We start from the raw sequence: 21,614 nt of genomic DNA, 5'->3' as shown, positions 1-21,614 counted from the left end.
TCAAACAACTGGTAAAAGCAAGCTCTCCTGATGTTGATCTTAACGTGTGCTCCTGCTGACCGTATCTCAGTGAAGAACCTGGTTATTTAGTAAGTTAATATAGCCCAATGCTTCATTTCATCAACTTGCACTAATTCAGTCTTAATGGAAATTGCATGCTACCATCTGACATTAAACTGACAACTACTCGGGCTTAAGCAGAGCTGTGGTGGCATTACGACAACTGATAATCATTTTGTATTATAAAAAGGCAGTCTCTTGGAAGGAATCCTTCCTCTTTTGAGAAAAGAAGTCTTATGTGAACGAATATTGGTCTACAACTCAGATTATAAATTTTAGTATTAATTTGTTTGGCCTTAAGTTTTTACTTCTGTTTTTGTTGCTCTCACGTGTTAGTAATGAAGTGAAAATACATGTAGACAGCTTCATAGGAGATAGGGAGTGCTACATGCGTAAATATTTTAAAACATTGTGAGAAGACGAAGCTCTTATTAGTAATAAATAATAATGAAAGAAACCTCTTATTAGACATATTTTTGCAAACTAATTTTCTTTCCTTTTAAAATGTATATAGATACCTGAGAGAATTAAGAAATGCTAGTGTTTGTTGGCTGGCTGAAGGAAGGTTTCATTGCCCCAGACAGGAGAGCCGAGCCTAGTAATTCTGGGCAAATGGAATCAACTACACAATTACACATAATTTGTCAATATTATTAGTTTGCTAAGGAATATTATAAAATGACCAGCACATGAATTTTCAGATTTTCCTTTTCTAAAATCTATAAGCCAGTTCCATGAGTGAAAATTGTGGCTTTTGTTGGAATCATTAAGTTACAGCCCAGTGCTTAGTGTAATCGGTGGGGGCCTTAGGGAGCAGTGCGGTTAAGGGCTCATTCCTGTTTGTGGCATCGTTGAGTGGGTGCTGTTGCCTGCTGGTTGCTTTCGGCGTCGTTGAGTGGGTACTGTTGCCTGCTGGTCGGTTTCAGCACTCCATCGACTTTTCAAGGACTGGTACCTGCACCCCCTGCTGTCTGTGATGCCATATGCATATATATCTATGTCTGTATCTATAGATTCATATATTCCAAGGCAGCCTAACAGGTAAGCTGCACTTTGGGGGATACCTACTGCAAGTTCAGGTTTAAGCATGTATGCAGAGTCTTCTTTTTTGTTCAGGAGTTTTTTTGGTTTGTTCGTTTTTGTTGTTGCTTACCTTGAGACAATAGAGGACCAAATTCATGTGTGTTGAAATTAGATGCAGAAGCTTAAAGGCCCTTCCTTTTCATTACTCCAGTATCATGTACTATTTTAGGGCTGGCATCTATGTCCAAATCATGGCAGAAGCAGATCTTCCTCTGTCTAGGTTGGGGTTATACTTAAAACTCTGATGATGCTTTTGGATTTTTAAATCTAAATGAAACACCAGTAGAGTTCCAGAGATGGGAAGGATGGAACCAGTACATTCTACTCCAGAGCTTTTTTTCCAGGAAAGTCTTGTTAGAGACCTGTTAATTAAAAAGCTGTGGATTTAGTACTTACCACAGAAAAGACTGGTAAATTTGATTCTATGAATAATGAAATATGGCAAAATATGCCATACCGAAGATAAACAGCATACTGGTAAGTGAAATAATTAGGATGCACATTGTGAGCAAGGGCTGTCTTCTTCAGCATAACACACACACACAAAACCTTAAAAATTAAGAATGAAATGGATTAACTGTTAGAAAAACAGTTAGAATAGGGTCTGAACAAAGGAAGAAATATAAATGGCCAATAAATGTATAAAAAGATGCTCAATCAGGTCCATGTTTCAGTATAAATCAAAATAATGGGATATTACTTATCTAACTGACAAAACCCAAAGTGTTGACAATACCAGGTTTTGGCAGTGGGGTAGGAGACAGACACTCTAGGGCACTTTAGAGTTGGGAAAAAAAACTGTTGTAGCCATTCTGTGGGGCCCCTGGAGAAAAATGTTCAAGATGCTAAATGCACATACAAATTCCATTTCTAGGAATTTACTAATAGGTATATTTGCAAAGATATACATACAGGACTGTATATACCAAGGAATATATTCAGGGATGATTACTCCAGCTTTTTTTTTTTAAACTGGAGTTTAATGAGATTACAGATTTGGATCACTGATCATTCTTAGTGATACACATTGTCACTGACCCTTGCGTTGCCCTCCCTTCTCCCCATCGTCAAGTTCATACTGTCAAGAACTTTGTGTTTGATTCCTTTCTTTAAATTTTTTAATCTTAAATATATTTGACTGAAAAACATAATGTTTACTTTTGCTTATTAACTTTATACATAAAAGTATGTCTTCTGAGACAAGGTTTTCATTCAAAATTATGTTACTAAGAGTGACCCATGTTGCCCCATTTGGCTGTTACTCATTCATTTTTACTGCTGTATAGTATTCTCTTGTGACTGTTCCAAAATTCACATGTTGATCCTTCTTTTGATGATATTTAAAAAAAAAATTTTTTTGGTGGGGGGAGGTAATTAAGGTTTATTTATTTAGAGGAAGTACTGGGGATTGAACCCAGGACCTCGTGCATGCTAAGCATGTACACTAGCTCTTGAGCTATATCCTCACCACTTGATGAGTACTTTAGTTTCCAATGTCTTATTAATAAAAGCAGTGCTGCTGTGAACAGCCTTGTAGATATCTCATGATACAAACAGACAAAAGTTTCCCTAGGAGTGGATTTGCTGGGGGGTCATAGGGTATACAAACGTTTAACTTTATATAGTAATACTTAATTGGTTTTCCGAAGAGATCGTAACAGTTTACATTCATACAATGGATAAGAGACTCAGTTGAGTCGTTCTGTTTCAATATTTAGTGTTGTTACATGTATTAAGTGTAGAACAGCGTCTCGGTGTGCTCTTGATTTGAATTTCCCCGAATGCTAGTAATGTTGAGTGTCTGTTCGTTAGTTTATCAATCGTAAGTATTTATTTCTTCCTCTGTTAGATGCAAGTGTATGTTTCTTGCCTATTGGGTTGTTCCTTACTGATTTGTAGGCGTTGTTTTCTTCCTCTTTCTTGTGTTTAATACTACTATATCTTCTATATTTTTTAATCCGATTTTCCAAGTAGTGCCTCAATTTAAAAATATTGACGAGAGGGCGATTTGGGGTTTTAATGATTACAGCTAATATTTCATTCACTATGATTATTATTATGATTTTCTGCTTCCTACTGATTTTGCCTTTCTCCTGCTTCACACCCTTCCTCTGGTGAGAACTCCACTTAAATCGTTACGACTTAAATTGTTCTCCCACAAGAGTCCACGTATTGTCTCTTACTCTTTTTCATCTCTCATTCTTGTCGAGCTTCCTTGTAAAGTCTGGCAACTCTGATTTACTTCCAGTCCCTGGAAATGTCATTCTCTTACTTGCGCTCTCCTGTGTTCATGCTGCTTCTCGAGAGTGCCTGCCTTCCGCTCAGCCCTCCTTTCACCTGGCTCAGCCTAAGGCTCTTCCTAAGTTCAGGGCCATGTTCTCTCCCTCTTAGGTGTGCTTGTAGGTCCTTAAAGCATTTTGCAATTTCTGGTGTTTGTCCTGGGTTTTATGCTGCATAACACAGTAAATCTAGCATGTTAAAAAATTGAGATATATGGCATAGGACATTTTATTAGTTTCAGGTGTACAATGTAATGATTCAATATTTGTATATATTACAAAATGATCACCACAATTAGTTAACACCTGTCAACATACATAGTTAAAAAAAACTTTTTTTCTTGTGATGAGAACTTTTAAGATTTACTCTCAGCTACTTCTAAATATGCAATACAGTATTATTAACTATAATCACCATGCTGTATATTACATCCCCGTAACTTATTATTTTATACCTGGAATTTTGTCCCTTTTGACCCCCTCCACCCATTTTGCTCACTGCCCACCCCTACTGGCAACCACCAGTCTGTTCCCTGGAATTGTCAGCTCCATTTTTGTTTTATTTTTTTAGGACTCCACATATGAGTGAGATCACATGGTATTTGTCTTTTTCTGTGCGACTTACTTCACTTAGAATAATGCCCTTAAGGTCCATCTGTGTTGTTACAGATGGCAAGATTTCATTCTTTTTTATGGCTGAAGAATATTTTGTCTATCTCTATTTCACATTTTCTTTGTCCATTCATCCATTGATGGACACCTAGGTTGCTTCCATATCTTGGCTGTTGTAATAGTGCTGCAGTGAACATGGGAGTGCACGAATCTTTTGGGTTATGTTTTTATTTTCTCCAGACAGAGACCCAGAAGTAGAGTTTCTGAGTCATATGGTAATTCTATTTTTAAGTTTTTCAGGAAAGACCATACTGCTTTCCATAGTGGCTTTGCCAATTTACATTTCCACCAGGAGTATGCAAGAGTTTCCTTTTCCACATTTGTTGTCTTTCTGACAATAGCCATTCCAATAGGTGTGAGGTGATATCACACTGTGGTTTTGATTTGCATTTCTCTAATGATTACTGATGTTGAGTACCTTTTCATGTTGGCCATTTGTATGTCTTCTTTGGGAAAATGTCAATTCAGATCCTCTGCCCATTTTTTAATGATTTCTTTTTTTTTGCTATTGAGTTGTATGAGTTCTTCATATATTTTGGATACCTCCGCCTTATCAGATACATAATTTGCAAATATTTCCTCCCATTTAGTAGATTACCTTTTCATTTTGTGGATTGTTTCCTTTGCAAGGCAGAAGCTTTTTAGTTTGATGTAGTCCCACTTATCTATTTTTGCTTTTGTTGCATTTTCTATTGGTGTCAAGTCCAAAAAAACCATCTCCAAGATGTTTATGGTTTCAGGTCTTACATTTAAGTCTTTTATCCATTTCAAGTTAATTTTTTGCATATGGTGTAAGACAGGGTTTCATTTGCATGTGGCTGTCCAGTTTTCCCAGCACCATTTATTGAAGAGACTGTTCTTTCCCCATTGTATATTCTTGGCTCTGCTGTCATAAATTAATTGACCGTATGTGAGTGGCTTTGTTCCTGTGCTCTTTATTATGTTTCATTGACATAATATGTATCTGTTTTTATGCCCATAGAGTGTGCACATTAGCATATATGTGTGTATATGAGTGTGTGTACTGAGTGAGCATGTGTGTTTGTATACATGACTGTATATGTGAGTGCACACTTATGTGTGTGTATATGTATGTGTATTGTGTGGGCTTATGTGTATGTGTGTGTGAGAACATCCCAGGCAGAGGAAATAGCACTTGTGAAAAATCATGCTGTATTTGGGGAATCTTGCACAGTTAGTTTCCTTCTGCTCTTGGCCTGTATGTATATTTATTTGCACTTCTTTGGAGGTGCAGGGAACAGCATTTTCCTTTGAGCTTTTCCCTAATTAACATATTATGACTACTTTCCCCTGTTACCACGTACTCTTCGTAATTACCACTTGAATGGCTGCTGAATACTCCATGGAGTTCATATGTAATGATTTACTTATACTTTTTGTTGCTTTTTAAAATTGAAGATAAGGCTGAAATAATCACTTTAAAATTTTTCTTTTTTAAAATTATTTTTAAAAATATTTGTTTATTATTGTATTAATTATTTTACTTTGGTGGTGGGGGGAGGTAAGTAGGTTTGTTTATTTTTAGAGGAGGTGTTGGGGGTTGAACCTAGGACCTCATGCATGCCAAGCATGCGCTCTACCACTGAGCTATACCCTCCCCCTGTATTATTTTTTTATGATAACTTCCTGAGGTAGAATTACTGGATCAGAGGAGGAGAATAGTTTTACAGTGCTTGATAAAACCAGTGCTTGTAACAGTTTTTAAAAAACATATATATATATTTGACATGTAATATTGTGTAAGTCTAACTGTTGATTTGGTACATTTATAGAAAAATGATTACCATTGTAATGATAGCAGCACCTATCACATCACATAATTACCATTTCTTTGTGATGGGAATAATTAATATCTAGTCCCTTAGCAAGTTTGGTTTTATTCTGCAGTATTGTTATCTGTAATCACCATACTGGCCATTAGATCTCTGGGACTTATTTATCTACCAGTTGCAAGTTTGTTCCCTGGCACAGCATCTCTCCTGTTTCCCCACCCCTCCAGGCCCTAGTAACCACCATTTGACTCAGTTTTTATGAGTTTGGCTTTCTTTAGATACCATATGTAAGTGGTATTGCACAATGTCTGTCCTTCTCTGTCTGACTTACACCATAGCTTTATCTGTTCTTCAGTTGGCAGGCACTTAAGTTGTTTCCACATCTTGGCTATTGTAAATCATGCTACAGTAAAACACAGGCGTGCTTGTATCTCTTTGATATCCTGTTTTCATCTCCTTTGGGTATATACCCAGGAGTGGAATTGCTGGATGATATGGTAGTTCTCTTTTTAATTTTTTCTGGAACCCGCATATTGTTCTCTGTAGTGGGTAAACTAACTTTCCACCAACAGTGCAGAGCGGTCCCCTTTTCTCCACATCCTCACCAACACTTGTTTTTCTTGTCTTCTTCATGCTGCTGGTTTTATTTTCTATTTTTCTTTGTTTCCTGTTTTAACAATTTCTACTCATAGCTTTTTAAATCTCATTTTTTTCTTTTTTTGAGTTGTGTTTTCTTTAGCTACTTTCATAAGTTGCACATTTAGCTTGTTATTTTTCAGCCTGTTTATCTAATATTAGGTAAGTTTTTTTTTTTAATTGAAGTAGTCAGTTATAATTTATCAACTTCTGGAGTACAACACAGTGTCCCAGTCATATACATATACTCATTTTCATATTCTTTTTCATTGAAGGTTATTATGAGGTGTTGAATATAGTTCCCTGTGCTATACAGAAGAAACTTGGGTTTTTTAAAATCTGTTTTTATATATAGTGGCTTACATTTGCAAACCTCGTACTCCCAAATTTATCCCTTCCCACCCCCCTTCCCTGGTAACCATGATTGTTTACCAAGTCTGAGAGTCTGTTTCTGTTTTGTAGATGAGTTCATAGTATCCTTTTCTCTCTCACTTTCTTTCTTCCTTTCTTTTCTTTTCTTTTCTTTTCTTTTCTTTTCTTTTCTTTTCTTTTCTTTTCTTTTCTTTTCTTTCTTTTCCATGTATGAGTGATATCATATGGTATTTTTCTTTCTCTTTCTGGCTTACTTCACTTAGAATGACATTCTCCAGGGCCATCCATGTTGCTACAAATGGCATTATTTTATTCCTTTTTATGGCTGAGTAGTATTCCATTGTATAAATATACCACAACTTCTTTATCCAGTCATCTGTCAATGGCCATTTAGGTTGCTTCCATGTCTTGGCTATTGTAAATAGTGCTGCTATGAACATGGGGTGCATGTATCATTTCACATTAGAGTTTCCTCCAGTTGTATACCCAGGAGTGGGATTCCTGGATCATATGGTAAGTCTAGTTGTAGTTTTTTGAGGAATCTCTATACTGTTTTCCATAATGGCTGCACCAAACTACATTCCCACCAGCAATGAAAGAGAGGGTTCCTTTTTCTCCACAGCCTCTCCAGCATTTATTGTTTGTGGACTTTTGAATGATGGCCATTCTGACTGATGCAAGGTGATACCTCATTGTAGTTTTGATGTGCATTTCTCTGACAGTTAGCAATATTGAGCATTTTTTCCTGTGCCTGTTGGCTATTTATATGTCTTTGGAGAATTGCTTATTTAGGTGTTCTGCCTGTTTTTGGATTGGGTTTTTTTGTTGTTGTTGTTATTAAATTGTATGAGCTGTTTATTTATTCTGGAAATTAAGCCTTTGTCAGTTACATCATTTGCAAATATTTTCTCCCATTCTGTAGGTTTTCATTTTGTTTTGCTTATGGTTTCCTTTGATGTGCAAAAGCTTATAAGTTTAATTAGGTCTCATTTGTTTATTTTTGCTTTTATTTCTATTGCCTGGGTAGGCTGCCCTAGGAGAACATTGCTAAGATTTATGTCAGAGAATGTTTTGCCTATGTTTTCTTCTAGGAGATTTATCATGTCTTGCCTTATATTTAAGTCTTTAAGCCATTTTGAGTTTATTTTTGTGTATGGTGTGAGGGAGCGTTCTAACTTCATTGATTTACATGCTGCTGTCCAGTTTTCCCAACACAACTTGCTGAAGAGACTGTCTTTTCTCTATTGTATATTCTTACCTCTTCTGTTGAAGATTAATTGACAATAGGTCTGTGGGTTTATTTCTGGGCTAACTATTCTGTTCCATTGACCCATATGTCTGTTTTTATGCCAATACCATGTGTTTTGATTACTGTAGCTCTGTAGTATTGTCTGAAGTCTGGGAGGTTTATTCCTCCAGCTTCGTTCATTTTCTTTATTGCTTTGGCAATTCTGGGTGTTTTGTGATTCCATGTAAATTTTAGGATTATTTGTTCTAGTTCTGTTAAAAATGTCCTGGATAATTTGATAGGGATTGCATTGAATCTGTAGATTGCTTTGGGTAGTATGGCCATTTTAACAATATTGATTCTTCTAATCCAATATTAGATATGTTCTTTAGGCAATAAACTCAAAGCTCTACTTTTGTTGAATCTCACAAGTTTTGAAGTTTGTTTCTCTTACTATTCAGTTTCAAGTATTTATCAATTTCCATTATTACTTCTTTGACCCATATATTATTTTTTCTTTTTTTAAATTAGTTTTTATTATAAAGTGTAATATATAGTTATAGGACCACATAAAACACACATATTAGACAAATACCCTTGTAGCCACCACCTAGGTTGGTAAATGAAAGTTTGCCAGTCACCGAAGAAGCACCTCCATGTCCCATTCAAATCATAACTACTTGTCCCCTGTCCAGAAGTAATCACTATCTTGACTTACAGCTATCACTATATTTCATTTCTTTATAGATTTATCACCGATATGTGCATCCCTACTCATTACAATTAAAAATCTTGCCAATTAAAAATTTTTTTAGATAGGAATTCTATACTGTTGATGGGAACATAAATTGGTGCAATTACTATGTATGGAGGTTCCTAAAAAAAACTAAAAAATAGAATCACCATATGATCCAGCAATCCTACTCCTGGGCATATATCCAGAAAATACAAAAACTCTAAAAACTCTAATCGTGTAGAACGGTACCTAAGGCTGCTTTACCCTAGGGTACAGTGCTCCGTCCGATGTTTTGTGGACCTTCTCTCCCTCTTCAAGCCCATGGATTTTCAACTCACCGCTGATGGTTACCTTTGAAGAATTTTGAAGAACTTCCATAGGTGGCTGTTTGCCATCTCGCCTTCCCACCGCTTCCACACACGGAGACCCAGACTCTCGTATTTACTTCTAGGACTGTGGGGGTCGAGACCCCACGGCTGTCCCCGACCTGACCGCGGCCCCGCCCACGCTTGCGCGCTCGGGGAAGCCGCTCTGTGTTTTCCGCGGTGACTGCAGCGCTCTGGCGCACCCGGCTGCTTCGCCACTGCACCGTCATCAGCAGGGCATCTCCTCCGCCGGGATGTCGGGGCCTCCCTCAGACCCTTTTGTGCTGACATCTGTTGCTTCTACTGGGAAAGCTACTGATGTCAGCCGAGTTTCTGCTTGCTTCTCTCTGCTTTTCTTTCTTCCCATCTTTCCTGTCTTCTGTGGCTTCTTGGCTTTTGCTCAGGAGACTGGTCACTTTGAGGCCTTGCCAACTAACAAGCTCCATTGTTCTGCCCTGTGAACAAATGCATCAGCTTTTTTAGGCCATGTCATTTGTGGCTCAGGCATCTGATCCTGTCTGGTACATCTACTACCAAAGAGGGGTTTGCACTGTCTGTTATGGGCATGGGAATTAGAAAGATTTAGCTCCCACCAGGCTCAGTGCCTGGGAGATGAGACAGTTGGTCTTTGACTAGAATAAGTTATGGTCTCCCGTCCCATGTCCACGTCTTAGAGCAAGGGAAATAAAAGTTTGATGCGTTCTGGTTTAAGGGGATTTGTGTAGTGTGTCTAAAACAGCTTTGGAATGTGCAAACATTTAATATTTCACAGTAGTGATGTAAAATTATAGGGCACTTGTGTATTACAAATTGAGGAATCTAGAAAAAATTTAGGAATATCCAGGTGGTGCATTAGATTTTATCTTTCAAGTTATAAACATTCTAAAATGTTAACACCATCTCATTTTTGTGTTTTTTCCCTTTCTTCCTAGAATATTTTCCTTCTTGGATATAGTAACTTTGTGCCGATGTGCACAGATTTCCAAGGTAGAGTATTAACCATATTTTTAATCAAGGAATGTCAAGTTTTAATAGAATGAAGATGAGTTTTAGTTCAAGTAGATAACTAAAAATTAAAATATCATCCTTTACACTTAATGTAACACAATGTTATCATCCTTCCACATTTAATTATCAGCTTAAGGTCTATCAAGAATAAACATTTTGTAATACAAATCTTGAATCAAGACTTTCTTTAACGGTCTCAATAAATGTATCTTTTTCATCCCAATGCCTCCCACCTCCCAGGCTTGGAACATCTTAGCCCTGGATGGAAGCAACTGGCAAAGAATAGACCTTTTTAACTTTCAGACAGATGTGGAGGTAAGTTAATCTTGTTTTACACAAAACACTTTTTAAAAAGATAAGGAAACTGCTCATCCTCTCCTGCCTTTTTATTTTGCTGCATGTAGATTTAATATTAATGTGCCAAGGTGGGACAGAGAGGGAAGAAAACGTGGGAGGTATTTGCAAAGATCAAGATCAAAATTCTGTTTGCGTTTTACTCTTTGCTTTGTATCAGCCACAAACTTTTACTTTCCCCCCTTGTTCATGTTTATAATCTGAGTTTTACCACCCAGCTTTTTAAAATCTCATACCTGCATCATTAACAGCTGGCTTAATGCTATATTCTTAGGAGACTCTTGATAATCATTTACTGATCTGAAAGATTCACTGAGAGTTTCAGGTCAGCATCACGAATGGAGAAATGGCAGAAGCACAGGCCCAGGGGTGAGGCTGGAGATACGAGGTGTCACTCCAGCTCAGCTGCTTAAACTACATAATCTCTCAGTGCCTCCATTTTATTACCTATAAAATAAAGAAGTAAAATAATCTTTAAAGGCTTTTATAGTTCCAGGATCCTGGTGTATTTACCTAGAAATACATAAATATCTTCATTTAAATGTGGGAAAGCTGATCAAACGAGAAAAAGTTTATTTTAAAACAACTTCAATATTAAATACCAATTTGTAACCAAAACCAGAGGGAAGTGAAAAAGACCACTGCACATAGTAATTGTCTACAGTGCTGTTTAAGGATCTGGAGAGTCTGAAGTTTATTACCTTCCCAGCGTTGGGAAGACCTTACTCATTTCTAATTTAGCCAACTCAGTTACAACAGTGTTGTGTTTTATTTATTTACATCTATCCATGTAGCGTGTTCATCACGTGTTTTTATCAAAGTCTATGCTTTGTGTGTTTTTTAATGGATAAGGAAATGAATGCATTTGACAGTGAAATGGAGAGATTTGACAATTTCTGCAAGTCACGTAAGAACTGGCGGCCAGTGGTCGAGGCCCTTCACCTCCTCTAGGTGGCTTGCTGCCTGCCTGTCTCTGGTCCCATCTCAGACCAGTGGAGCAGCAGCAGTACAGGAGGTGGGGGTGGGCACAGGGCTTCCCACAGTCGGCTTCCCTTCCGGTGGCGGAGGTCTGAGCTTGGAAGGGGCCAGGGACGTCAGGGCTTCTCACGCCCTGGAAAGATAAGCTCTAGTTCTGGGCTTGGCCCCTGGTCCCTGAATCTTTTCTGCTCTTTGCAGATGTGAAGCAGTGATTGCAATGCACCCCACCTCAAAGTGCTGACATGTAATTCCTCTTTGAGCTGCTCATCTCTGGGTCTTTGTTCATTGTGTTTACTTAGTGATGTTGAAGAGAACATTAAATTCCAAAAATTGTAGTCATTTCCACTGGCCAAGTAAGAGTTACTGGTTTAAAAAATTTTTATAAAATATGTTTTCTTTTTCTGTGGTTCTTATGGTCTCCTCAGTTTCTTTCCAAACTACAGCTTTTTGGAAGGCACATAAAAACTTGTAAATTCAGATATTAAAAAATACTATTTCAGGTGAACGTCACTATCCTGCGTGTTATCTGATTTCACACTTAGAGCTAATTGCTGACTGCAACTATGTACACACGTTGCAGAAATATTTGCACACTTCCACTAAAGGAGAGACCAGTTTGTGTTTACAGTTGTGTAGAGACCTACATGTGAAACACCTGGTCTAATACTGTTTAGTTCCCCTTTGGGGCAGCACACTGAATCCAGGGTGGATTATGAGTCTGTATGGGGTCTCCCATAGACGCTAGACGTCTCTCACCTGGGAAACATCCCATGGATGTTCTCAAATTCGTCTCTCTGAGATGAAAATGGTGATTTATGGATGTGTTGAGAGAAGGTGCCAGGCATCAGGATTGATCTACTAATAGTATTTACAATGGGCCAGGCACTATTCTAAGCACTTGACAGATATTAATTCATTGAATCCTCTGAAAAACACCATATTGAAGAAACTGGGGCACAAAAAGTTTGCATAACTTACATAAGGTTACCTAGTAAGTCACCTAGTAAGAGGAGAGAGTAGGTGCCTTGAACAGTGGCTACGTGATTGTTGAATTGCAAAGAAGAGGGCAGAGTGAAGCATGCGGGTGACAGGTGTGCTTCCTGTCTCTCCTTGAGCCCCACTGTCTCCTGAGCTGTTTCCCTGATGTTTAGGCATTTTCTGTGCCTTTAAAAAAATAGAGATTTTGTTGTCAGTGTCTTCATGGATATTAAAGATTCTTTGAGGTTAAAAATGAGAAATACCCAAGGGGTGAGAGGGTGTAGCTCAAGTGGTGGGGCACAGACTTAACATGCACGAGGTCCTGGGTTCAATCCCCAGTACCTCCTCTAAAAAAAATAAATAAATAAGTAAACCTAATTAAAGAACAAACCAAAAAAAAAAAATGAGAAATATCCAAGGAGTGGGTTAATGTATGAGCCATAAACCCAAGAATCCCTCCATTTGGGCCTTATTTTTCTGTAAAGCACTTCTTTCTAAAATGCATACATGCAACATACTGTCTAATAGATAATATACAGAATCATTGACTTGAATTTTGCATTTGGAAAAGATTTGCTCATTTTTTTCTATTAGTTGGAAACAATGGAGTAGAAAATTCTGAATGTGATTTTTTTATTCCAATACAAAAACCTTTGCTCCAAAGAAAGGGATAATATAAGGTTTATATAAACATGACTGAGTTGAAATGGAGAAAACAGGTCGTGTGCTCCATTTGTAGACGTTGGTGTGGAGTTGTTTTTGCTGTTTTATTCAGTACTTAAATATTTATCTTGGGTTTCCAAGTCATAACCTTTTTTTTTTTTTCTCCCATTGGCAGAAATTTATTTTATAGTTGCCTGGAGTTTTATTTCAAAGACTAATTCATAACTTAGGTAAGACCTGATCAAGAAAGCGTAGATAAAGCCACCAGCAGTATCAGTTTGCATTTTCGACTTAATTAAGAGGTTAGCTGGTAATAATGTGTGTGAGCCCTGCCTCTGTGATCCTAGGGTTGGATGTGTCCTAGTGAATTCTTAATGCTTGCAGTTCAGTGTCAAGACTGCTGTTTTATAAAGTGAGGATAATAGTATTAAAAACTAAACAAAGTGGCCTTTTCAACGTTTCTTCCGTGAGGAGGTAGTAGTTGTGCAGAGCACACGGGCTTTAGAATCAGATAAACCTGTTATAAGCCCAGCTCTTCTACTCACTAGCGTGTGACCTTGGCAGTTTAACTGCTTACTTTCTTTATTTGCAAAGTGAAAATAATGGATCCAGTCTGTATCAGTCAGGATTCTCCAGAGAAACAGAACCAATAAGATAAGGTGTGTATATGGTTGTTGACATAGAGAGAAATTGATTATAAGGAATTGGGCCATGTGATCATGGAGGCAGAGGAGTCCCGAGATCTGCAGTTGGCAAGCTGGAGACCTGGGCGAGCTGATGTTTCAGTCTGAGTCAGAGGCCAGAAAAGACTAACGTCTGGCTCGCAGTCAGGCGGGGGAGTTCCTGTTACTCAGGCTTTTTTGTTCTGTTCAGTTGATTGGCTGAAGGCCACCCACACTGGGAAGGGCCATCTGCTTTACTCAGTCTGCTGATTCAGATGCTAATCTAGAAACTCTCACAGACACACCCAGAGTGGTGTTTGGCCAAATGTCTGGGCATCCTGTGTCTCGTCAACACATAAAATTAATCATCACAGATTCTGCCCCTTGTCATCTTGGCACCCATAGGCATCTCCTTAAAACCATACTTACTCTCCAAATAAAGACAAGAACAAAGTCATAATTCCACGTAATGTGATACAACCATCCAGTGAACAACCCAGAATACACTAACCTTTCCCTTAGAAGAGGAGGTAAGGTCTTGGAGTGATGTTCACTCTTCTCCCTGATATCCTATGCCTTAAATACAATGATGTAGAATTAACAGTACTTAAAACTATGATATAAAGTCAACACATCTTATGTCACATGGTGAGTGAATAAGAGAGGAAAAGACCAAATATATTTGTTTTATACACACACATTGATAACACAATAGGGAGAAAATCCTCATGACAGTTTAACAGCCCTAATTTCTGTAACTGGTCACGAGGACAGAGTTGGTGTTTATGACCATCTTCTCCTGCCCTTTCTGTATTCTCCGTCTGCAGCAAGCACCTCGACTGGTGGTTCTTTACCTGGTAAGTGACCTAGGCCGTCGTGAGAGGTGTATAGGCCCGTAGTAGCCCTGCTGAGGTGGCCCCGTAGTTTTCCATCGACTTTAATCGCGAGGTGTCTGTTCTTGCTGGGAGACCTTCTTCTGTGGCCACACATTCTCTTCGTACCTCCTCGTGGTTGTCCTGAGTATTAAGTGAGCCTTCATGGATACAACAGAGGGTTAAAATCATGCCTGAAAAAGTGAAAGTCTTAATGTTCGTTTTCATTTTGCCTCCCCTAATGTATCTGCCAGGACCCAGCCAGAGTTCCTTTTTCAAAGCAAACGTGTTTAAATAGGGGATTGCTAAGAAGGATGAGGGGTAGCTTTTATGATACATTTTCTAATTTTTAGAGTGGTAACATTTAGCTAAAATAGAATTTCTTTCTTTAGGCATCGTTGTTTGAGATCTCTGCTCAGCAGCCAGGGTCCCCACAGCTGAGCTCACAAGGACTTGCAGTGGGTGGAGGAGCTGTGAGCCCTGGCGAGGAGACACCTAAGTCTGGGGGGGAGGCTTGCAAACTGAAGTGTGCGATTCATTTTTAACACTTAATGCTTTAACTGAAAACATGTTTCAGGGCTTGCAGCTCCTTTATACACCAGGGGCAGAAGTGGGGTGGTGGAGGAATGTTCCAAAATACTTCTCGTTCCTAAAGTTCAGGTGATTTTGCTGTTAGATAAGCCTCATGAAAAACAGGATTTTTTCCAACTTTGTCCATTCAAGGGTCGCGTGGTGGAAAACATCTCCAAGCGCTGTGGCGGGTTCCTGAGGAAGCTCAGCTTGCGCGGCTGCATTGGTGTCGGGGATTCCTCCCTGAAGTAAGTCGGGCCACGGTGACACGCCGTCAGGGCAGCTTGTAGCTGACGTTTGCATCAGCAAAATTATCCAAGTATTTTATTTGCTTTTCTTCTATTAAATTCTTTCTGTGGTAATTTGCGTTGAGTAATGAGAATATTGTGACTGTGGAGTCAGCAGGCTTAAATTAGAAACCGAGCTCCAGTGTTCTTGGGGCCGTGACCTCGGGATTAATTACTTCTCGCTGACTGTCAGTTCTCTCCCCTGCAAAGTGAAGGCAGTTAGAGCTCCTTCGTGGCAGTGTCATGGGCGTTCCACGAAGTAACGTCTGCAGTGCCAGGCACAGAATAGTGTTATAATCTTAGTTCACATCTCTTCTCTCTCCCTCTTCACTTTCCCATCTTCCTAGGTTCCTTCTCATAATTGTGGCCAACTTCTTATATAAATTATACCGATTAACAGAATGATTCTTTTGGAGGGGGAGGGTATAGCTTAAGTGGTAGAGCACATGCTTAACATACACAAGGTCCTGGGTTCAATCCTACTACCTCCTCCAAAAACCAACCAACCAACCAACCTAATTCACCCCCCACCAAAAAAAAAAAATTAAAAAACAAAAACCAAACCCAAAATGATTCTTTCAAAAAATTCTTAGCACAACCTGGAATTGTGCTTACTCATAATGAGATGTGCTTATCACATTCATTTGATTATAATTAGCAATACACCCTCTCCGGCCAAATGCTTGCCCACCTCTTGCTGGACAGCCATTATTCATTGGAAATGTTATCAATCCACTGTTAAGGACATGTGCTTTGAGGTTTTCTGGAGACAGGACATAATTAAAACCTCAGTATCCTTACCCTTGTGGCCTCTAGTTGGCTAAATTAGGACCCACACTGCCCCGTAGAACCTTAGAACAGACTCTGCCCCTCGCAGACCTAAGCATTACCACAGTATATGTCGATCGCAGGCTTCCGGTAGGGAGGTGCAATGTATAGTGATTGCAGACAGAATTTGTAATTGAAACGTCTGCTATACCATTGCTAAGAAAATCGATTCATGACATTTTTTTAAGGGTCAAAACACTCCTTTTAAATGTTATGGGACAAAGAGGTCTTTTTTAATCAAGAAATTGAGATCATCAGACCAAATTTTCTGCTACTTCCAAAGCTTAGTAATAAACGAGTGAAATGGATTGATTCTGTTTTAACAGTGAACTTAAATGTACCAAAGAGGTCCTAAGATAACTTTTTATGAAAGAGAACATAGTGGTTCCATTAAAGAAACGAAAATTACTGTGAAGATGTAGATTGTCAGTTTGGAATATAAAAGAAACATACCCTTATCTTGGCACTTGGAGTAAAGCCATGTCTAACAGAACTATCCTCTAAGGCTAAGAATGTTCACTGGTTTACTATACGTTTTAGAGCAGAAATCTCTATTACATCTACGTAAGTTTTTAATGTGTGAGACCAGATCACTGTGAAAAATGATGATAAGCATAATCACAGAATTATGACTCAGACAGAATTTTGTTGTGCCTTCAGTTTTCTGTTGCAATCACCTGTGGCCAGCCTTGGGATCCACTCTGCCCCTGCATGTGTGTTGTTGCTTTGGTGTGAGGATGAGTATTTGCGTATTGTGTTTACTGACCCTCTTCTGTACTAGGTACGGGTTTAGGCCCTGGAGCTACATGGTCATCAGAATAGATTAAATCCCAGTGCTAGTGGATCTTGCATGTATATTCCCTCTAACTCCTGCTCCATCATTGTATGTGAAGTCCTCTGGATGTTTAATAGCCTTGTTGAGATGTAATTGAGATACAGTAAACTGTGCATCTTTAGGGTATGCAGTTTGATCAATTTTGGCATATGAATATACCCATGAAACTAACTCTGTAATCAAGGTAATGAACATACTCATGTCACACACACATTTCCTCATGTACCTGTGTAATCCCTTCCTCTCCCTTCCTCCTTCCCCGTCTCTGCTTCATCACTAGGCACCCGCTGATCTGCTTTCTGTCACCTTAGGTTAGTTTGCATTTTTGAAAATGTTATATGTAATTACATAGTATGTACTCCTTTTTTCCTGGCCTCTTTCATGTAACATAATTGTTTTGAGAGTCATCCATGTCATGTGTATGGTTCATTCCTTTTTATTGAGAGGTAATAGTCCATTGTATGGATGTACTACAATTTACTTATTCATTCATCTGTTTGTGGACATTGAATTCTTTCCAGTTTTCACCCATTACATGTAAAGCTTCTATAAAGATTTTTGTGCAAGACTTTGTATGTCATATGTTTTCATTTTTCTTGGGTGAATACCTAGGAGTGGAATGGCTAGATCATTTCGTAAGTGCACGTTTAACTTCTTAAGAAACTTCCAAAGTGTTTCCCAAAATGGTTGTACCATTTTACATTCTCACCAGAAATGTGTGATACTTCCAGTCCTCCACATCTTTGCCAATTTTTGGTGGGTCAGTCTCTTTAATTCTAGCCATTGTAATAGATGTGTGTAGTGGAATCCCATTGTGATTTTGATTTGCCTTTCTCTACTGACTAATGCTGTTGACTGTCTTTTTTATTTATTTTTTGCTATCTATATATTTTTTTCGCTGAAACATCTATTCAAAGGTTTGTTTCTTGTTGTTTTTGCCTTTTTTTTCATTAGATTGAATTTGTCTTACTGAATTTTGAGAGTTCTTAGTATGTTCTGGGTACACGTCTTCTATCAGATACGTGTTTTGCAAATATTTTTTCGCAGACTGTGATTTACCTTTTTATTATCTTAACTATCTTTTAAAGTTTTTCATTTTTTAACAATTAATTTTGGGTTTTTTTATGCTTTTTTTTCCTCTTGTTTTATGAAGGGGAGATAATTTGGTTTATTTATTTATTTCTATTTGGAGGAGGTGCTGAGGATTGAACCCAGGACCGTGTGCATGCTAATAAGCATGCTCTCTACCACGTGAGCTATACCCTCCCCTGAAGTTTTTCATTTTAATGAAGTTCAGTTTATCAGTTTTTTTCTTTTAAGAATCATACTTTTGGTGTTACATAAGAGATCTTTGCCTAATCCAAGGTCATGAAGATTTCCTATGTTTCTGCAAGTTCTGTAGTTTAGACCTGTGATCCATTTTGAATTGATTTTTGTATATGGTGTGAGGTATGGATATTCATTTTTGCCTTTGATGTTTGGTTGTCCTAGTACCATATGTTGAAATGACTACCCTTTCCCACTGAACTGCCTTTACACCTTTGTTGAAAATCAGTTGTCCAAATAATTGTGGAACTATTTTTGTACTCTCAATATTTTCTGCTGATTTATTTGTCTATCTTTACACCAAACCACACTGTCTTCATAACTGTAGCTTTATAATAAGTCTTGAAGTCAGATTCTGTTAGTCCTCTACCTTTTTTCCTTTCCAAAGTTGTTTTAACTGTACTAGATTTATTTCTTTTCTATTTAAATTATAGAATCATCTTGTCAGTTTCTACAAAAATGCTTGCTGGGCTCTTGACTAGGATGACAGTGAATACATAGATCAGTTTTGGGGAGAATTGACATCTTAATATTATTGATCCTTCCAGCCCTTGATCATGGTATCTCTCCATATACTGAGGTGTTTTTAAATTCCCCTCAGTATGTTTTGTTGTTTTCAGTGTACAGGTTGTGCACATATTTTGTCACATTTATCCCTAAGTGCTATGAAATGTTATTGTAAATGGTATTATTTTCTTATTTCAATTTTTGATTGTTCATGTGGATAAATAGAAATACTATTGATTTTTGTACATTAATCTTTTATCATGCAACCTGAATAGACTCATACTAGTTTTCGTAGTTTTTTTTGTTGATTCCTTTGGATTTTGGGTGTTGGCAGTCTTGTCACCTGTAAATAAAGATAGTTTTTCTTCTTTGTTTTCAATCAGTAACTTTTCTTATTCTTGCCTGATTGCACTGGTTAGACTCTCTAGTACAGTACTGAATAGAAATGATGAAAATAGACATTCTAGTCAGTTCTCTGTCTTAGGGAAAAAGCATTCAAGTATGATGGCAACTGTAGATTTTTTGATACCATCAAATTAAAGAAATTTCCTTCTATTCCTAGTTTGCTGAGGGTTTTTTATATTAAGAGTGGATGCTAGACTTTGCCAAGTGCTTTTTCTGCGTATTTTTGATCATCATATGTTTTTTCTTATTTAATTTGTTAATTTGGTGAATTACATTGTTTAATTTTTGAATGTTAAACAAACCTTCAGTCCTTCAGATAAATCCCTCAAAATTTGTCATGTATTATATTTTTTACATATTGTTGGAATCTATTTGCTAACATTTTGTTAAATTTTTTTACATCTATGTTCATGAGAGATATTATTCTATGGTTTTCTTGTAATATTTTTGTCTGGTTTACATATGAAGGTAATACTGGTCTCATAGAATGAATTGAAATGTATTTCCTTCTCTTCAATTTTTTTGGAAGAGTTTATGTAGCTTTTTTTTTTTCCTTAAGTGTTAGATAAAACTCACCATTGAGGCCATCTGGGTCTGTATGTTTCTTTTGTGGAATGGTTTTAAGATGAATTCTATTTCCTTAGTGTATATAGAACTCCAAGTTTTCTGTTCCTTCTTGGATAAGCTTTGGTATAGTTTTTGCTTTTCAAAGATTTTGTCCATTTCACCTAAGTTCTTGAATTTATTGTTATAAAGTTGTTTATAATACTTATTATCATTTTAATATCTGTAAAATCAGTGACATCTCCCTTCATTTCTGATTTTTGGTAATTTTTTTATATATATGAAATTTTTAAAATTTATATATATATATGGAGTTGCCATATCTAACAAAAATCACAATGACTGTACAGTATCTATTATAATATATATATTCTTTGAATTTTAATTGACACTACACCAATTTTCAAAGACTAAAGACTAAATTTCTCTGATATTAGTAATTTTTGTCTTTTTTTTCCTGGTCAGTCTAGCTAGAGACTTATTAATTTTATTCATATTCTCAAAGAAGCAACTTTTGATTTCACTGATTTTTTAAAAAATTATTTTTCTGGTTTCTGCTTTATTGATTTCTGCTCTGGTCTTTAATATTTCCTTTATTTCCTTTGGGTTTCATTTGGTCTTCTTTTTCTAGTTTAAGATGGAAGCTAAAGTCATTGATTGACCTTTTTTTCTTTACTAATATAGGTTAGTGCTATAAATTTCTCCTGAAGTACTGATTTAGTGGCATTTCACAAATTCTAATGCTGTGTTTACATTTTCATTCAGTTCAAAATGCATTCTATTTCCATTTTATTTCTTCCTTTATCCATGGGTTATTTAGAAGTGTATTATTTAGTTTCCTAATATTTGGGCATTTTCCAGATTTTTATGTTATTGACTACTAATTTAATTCCATTGTGAGCAGAGAATGTACATTATATGACTTTCAATTTTAATTGAGACTTGTTTTGTTGCCGAGAATACACGGTCTATCTTGGCAAACATTTCATGTGCACTTAAAAAGAATGTGTATTCTGCTGTTGTTGGGTGGAGTGTTCTATAAATACAAATTAGGGCAGGTTGATTTGAGAGTATTGAGCCAGTCTTTATATCTTCACTGATTTGCTGACTTCTTATTTGATCAAATATTGAGAAAAGTGTATTGAAATCCATACCTATAATCTTGGATTTGTCTGTTGCTCCTTGCAGCTCTATCAGTTTCTTTCTTCGTGTATTTTGAAGTTCTGTTATTAGGTCTATAAACATTTAGGATTGCTGTGCCTTTGTGATGAATTGGCCAGTTTGTCATTATCATGCGGCCTTCTTTTTATCCCTGGTAATACTCTTTGCTCTGAGGTTTGCTTTGATACAATACAGCCACTCCAGCTTTCTTTTGATGGCGTTGGCATGGTATGTTTTCCCATTCTTTTACTTTGAATTTTTGATTTGTATCTTTATATTTAAAAGTGGTTTCTCTTAGGCAGTATATAGTTGGGTGTTGCTTTTTTGATCCTTTATGACATTTCTGGCTTTTAATTTGGGTATTTAGGTAACTTACATTTAGTGCGATTATT

General features: G+C 37.2%; 1 protein-coding gene across 4 annotated transcripts in view; it reads left to right on the top strand.

Moving 5' to 3' along the window:
* Nucleotides 1-21,614, top strand: part of FBXL2 (F-box and leucine rich repeat protein 2) — a 59,041-nt gene that overhangs the window by 15,189 nt on the left and 22,238 nt on the right. For 3 of the 4 annotated variants that reach the window (XR_012500117.1, XR_012500116.1, XM_074345340.1), the window contains exons 3-5: nt 10,157-10,211; nt 10,473-10,547; nt 15,463-15,557. Coding sequence is in view for 2 of the 4 variants with exons in the window: in XM_074345340.1 (XP_074201441.1) it covers nt 10,157-10,211; nt 10,473-10,547; nt 15,463-15,557 (225 nt within the window). In the remaining 2 variants the exon portion in view is untranslated. Of the gene's footprint in view, nt 1-10,156; nt 10,212-10,472; nt 10,548-13,463; nt 14,725-15,462; nt 15,558-21,614 lie in introns of those variants that run through there. The other variant, XM_074345341.1, reaches the window with a different exon arrangement.

Source organism: Camelus bactrianus, chromosome 17, assembly GCF_048773025.1.
Source record: "Camelus bactrianus isolate YW-2024 breed Bactrian camel chromosome 17, ASM4877302v1, whole genome shotgun sequence".
Lineage (NCBI taxonomy): Eukaryota > Metazoa > Chordata > Mammalia > Artiodactyla > Camelidae > Camelus > Camelus bactrianus.
This window is presented reverse-complemented; position numbering and strand designations above follow the sequence as displayed.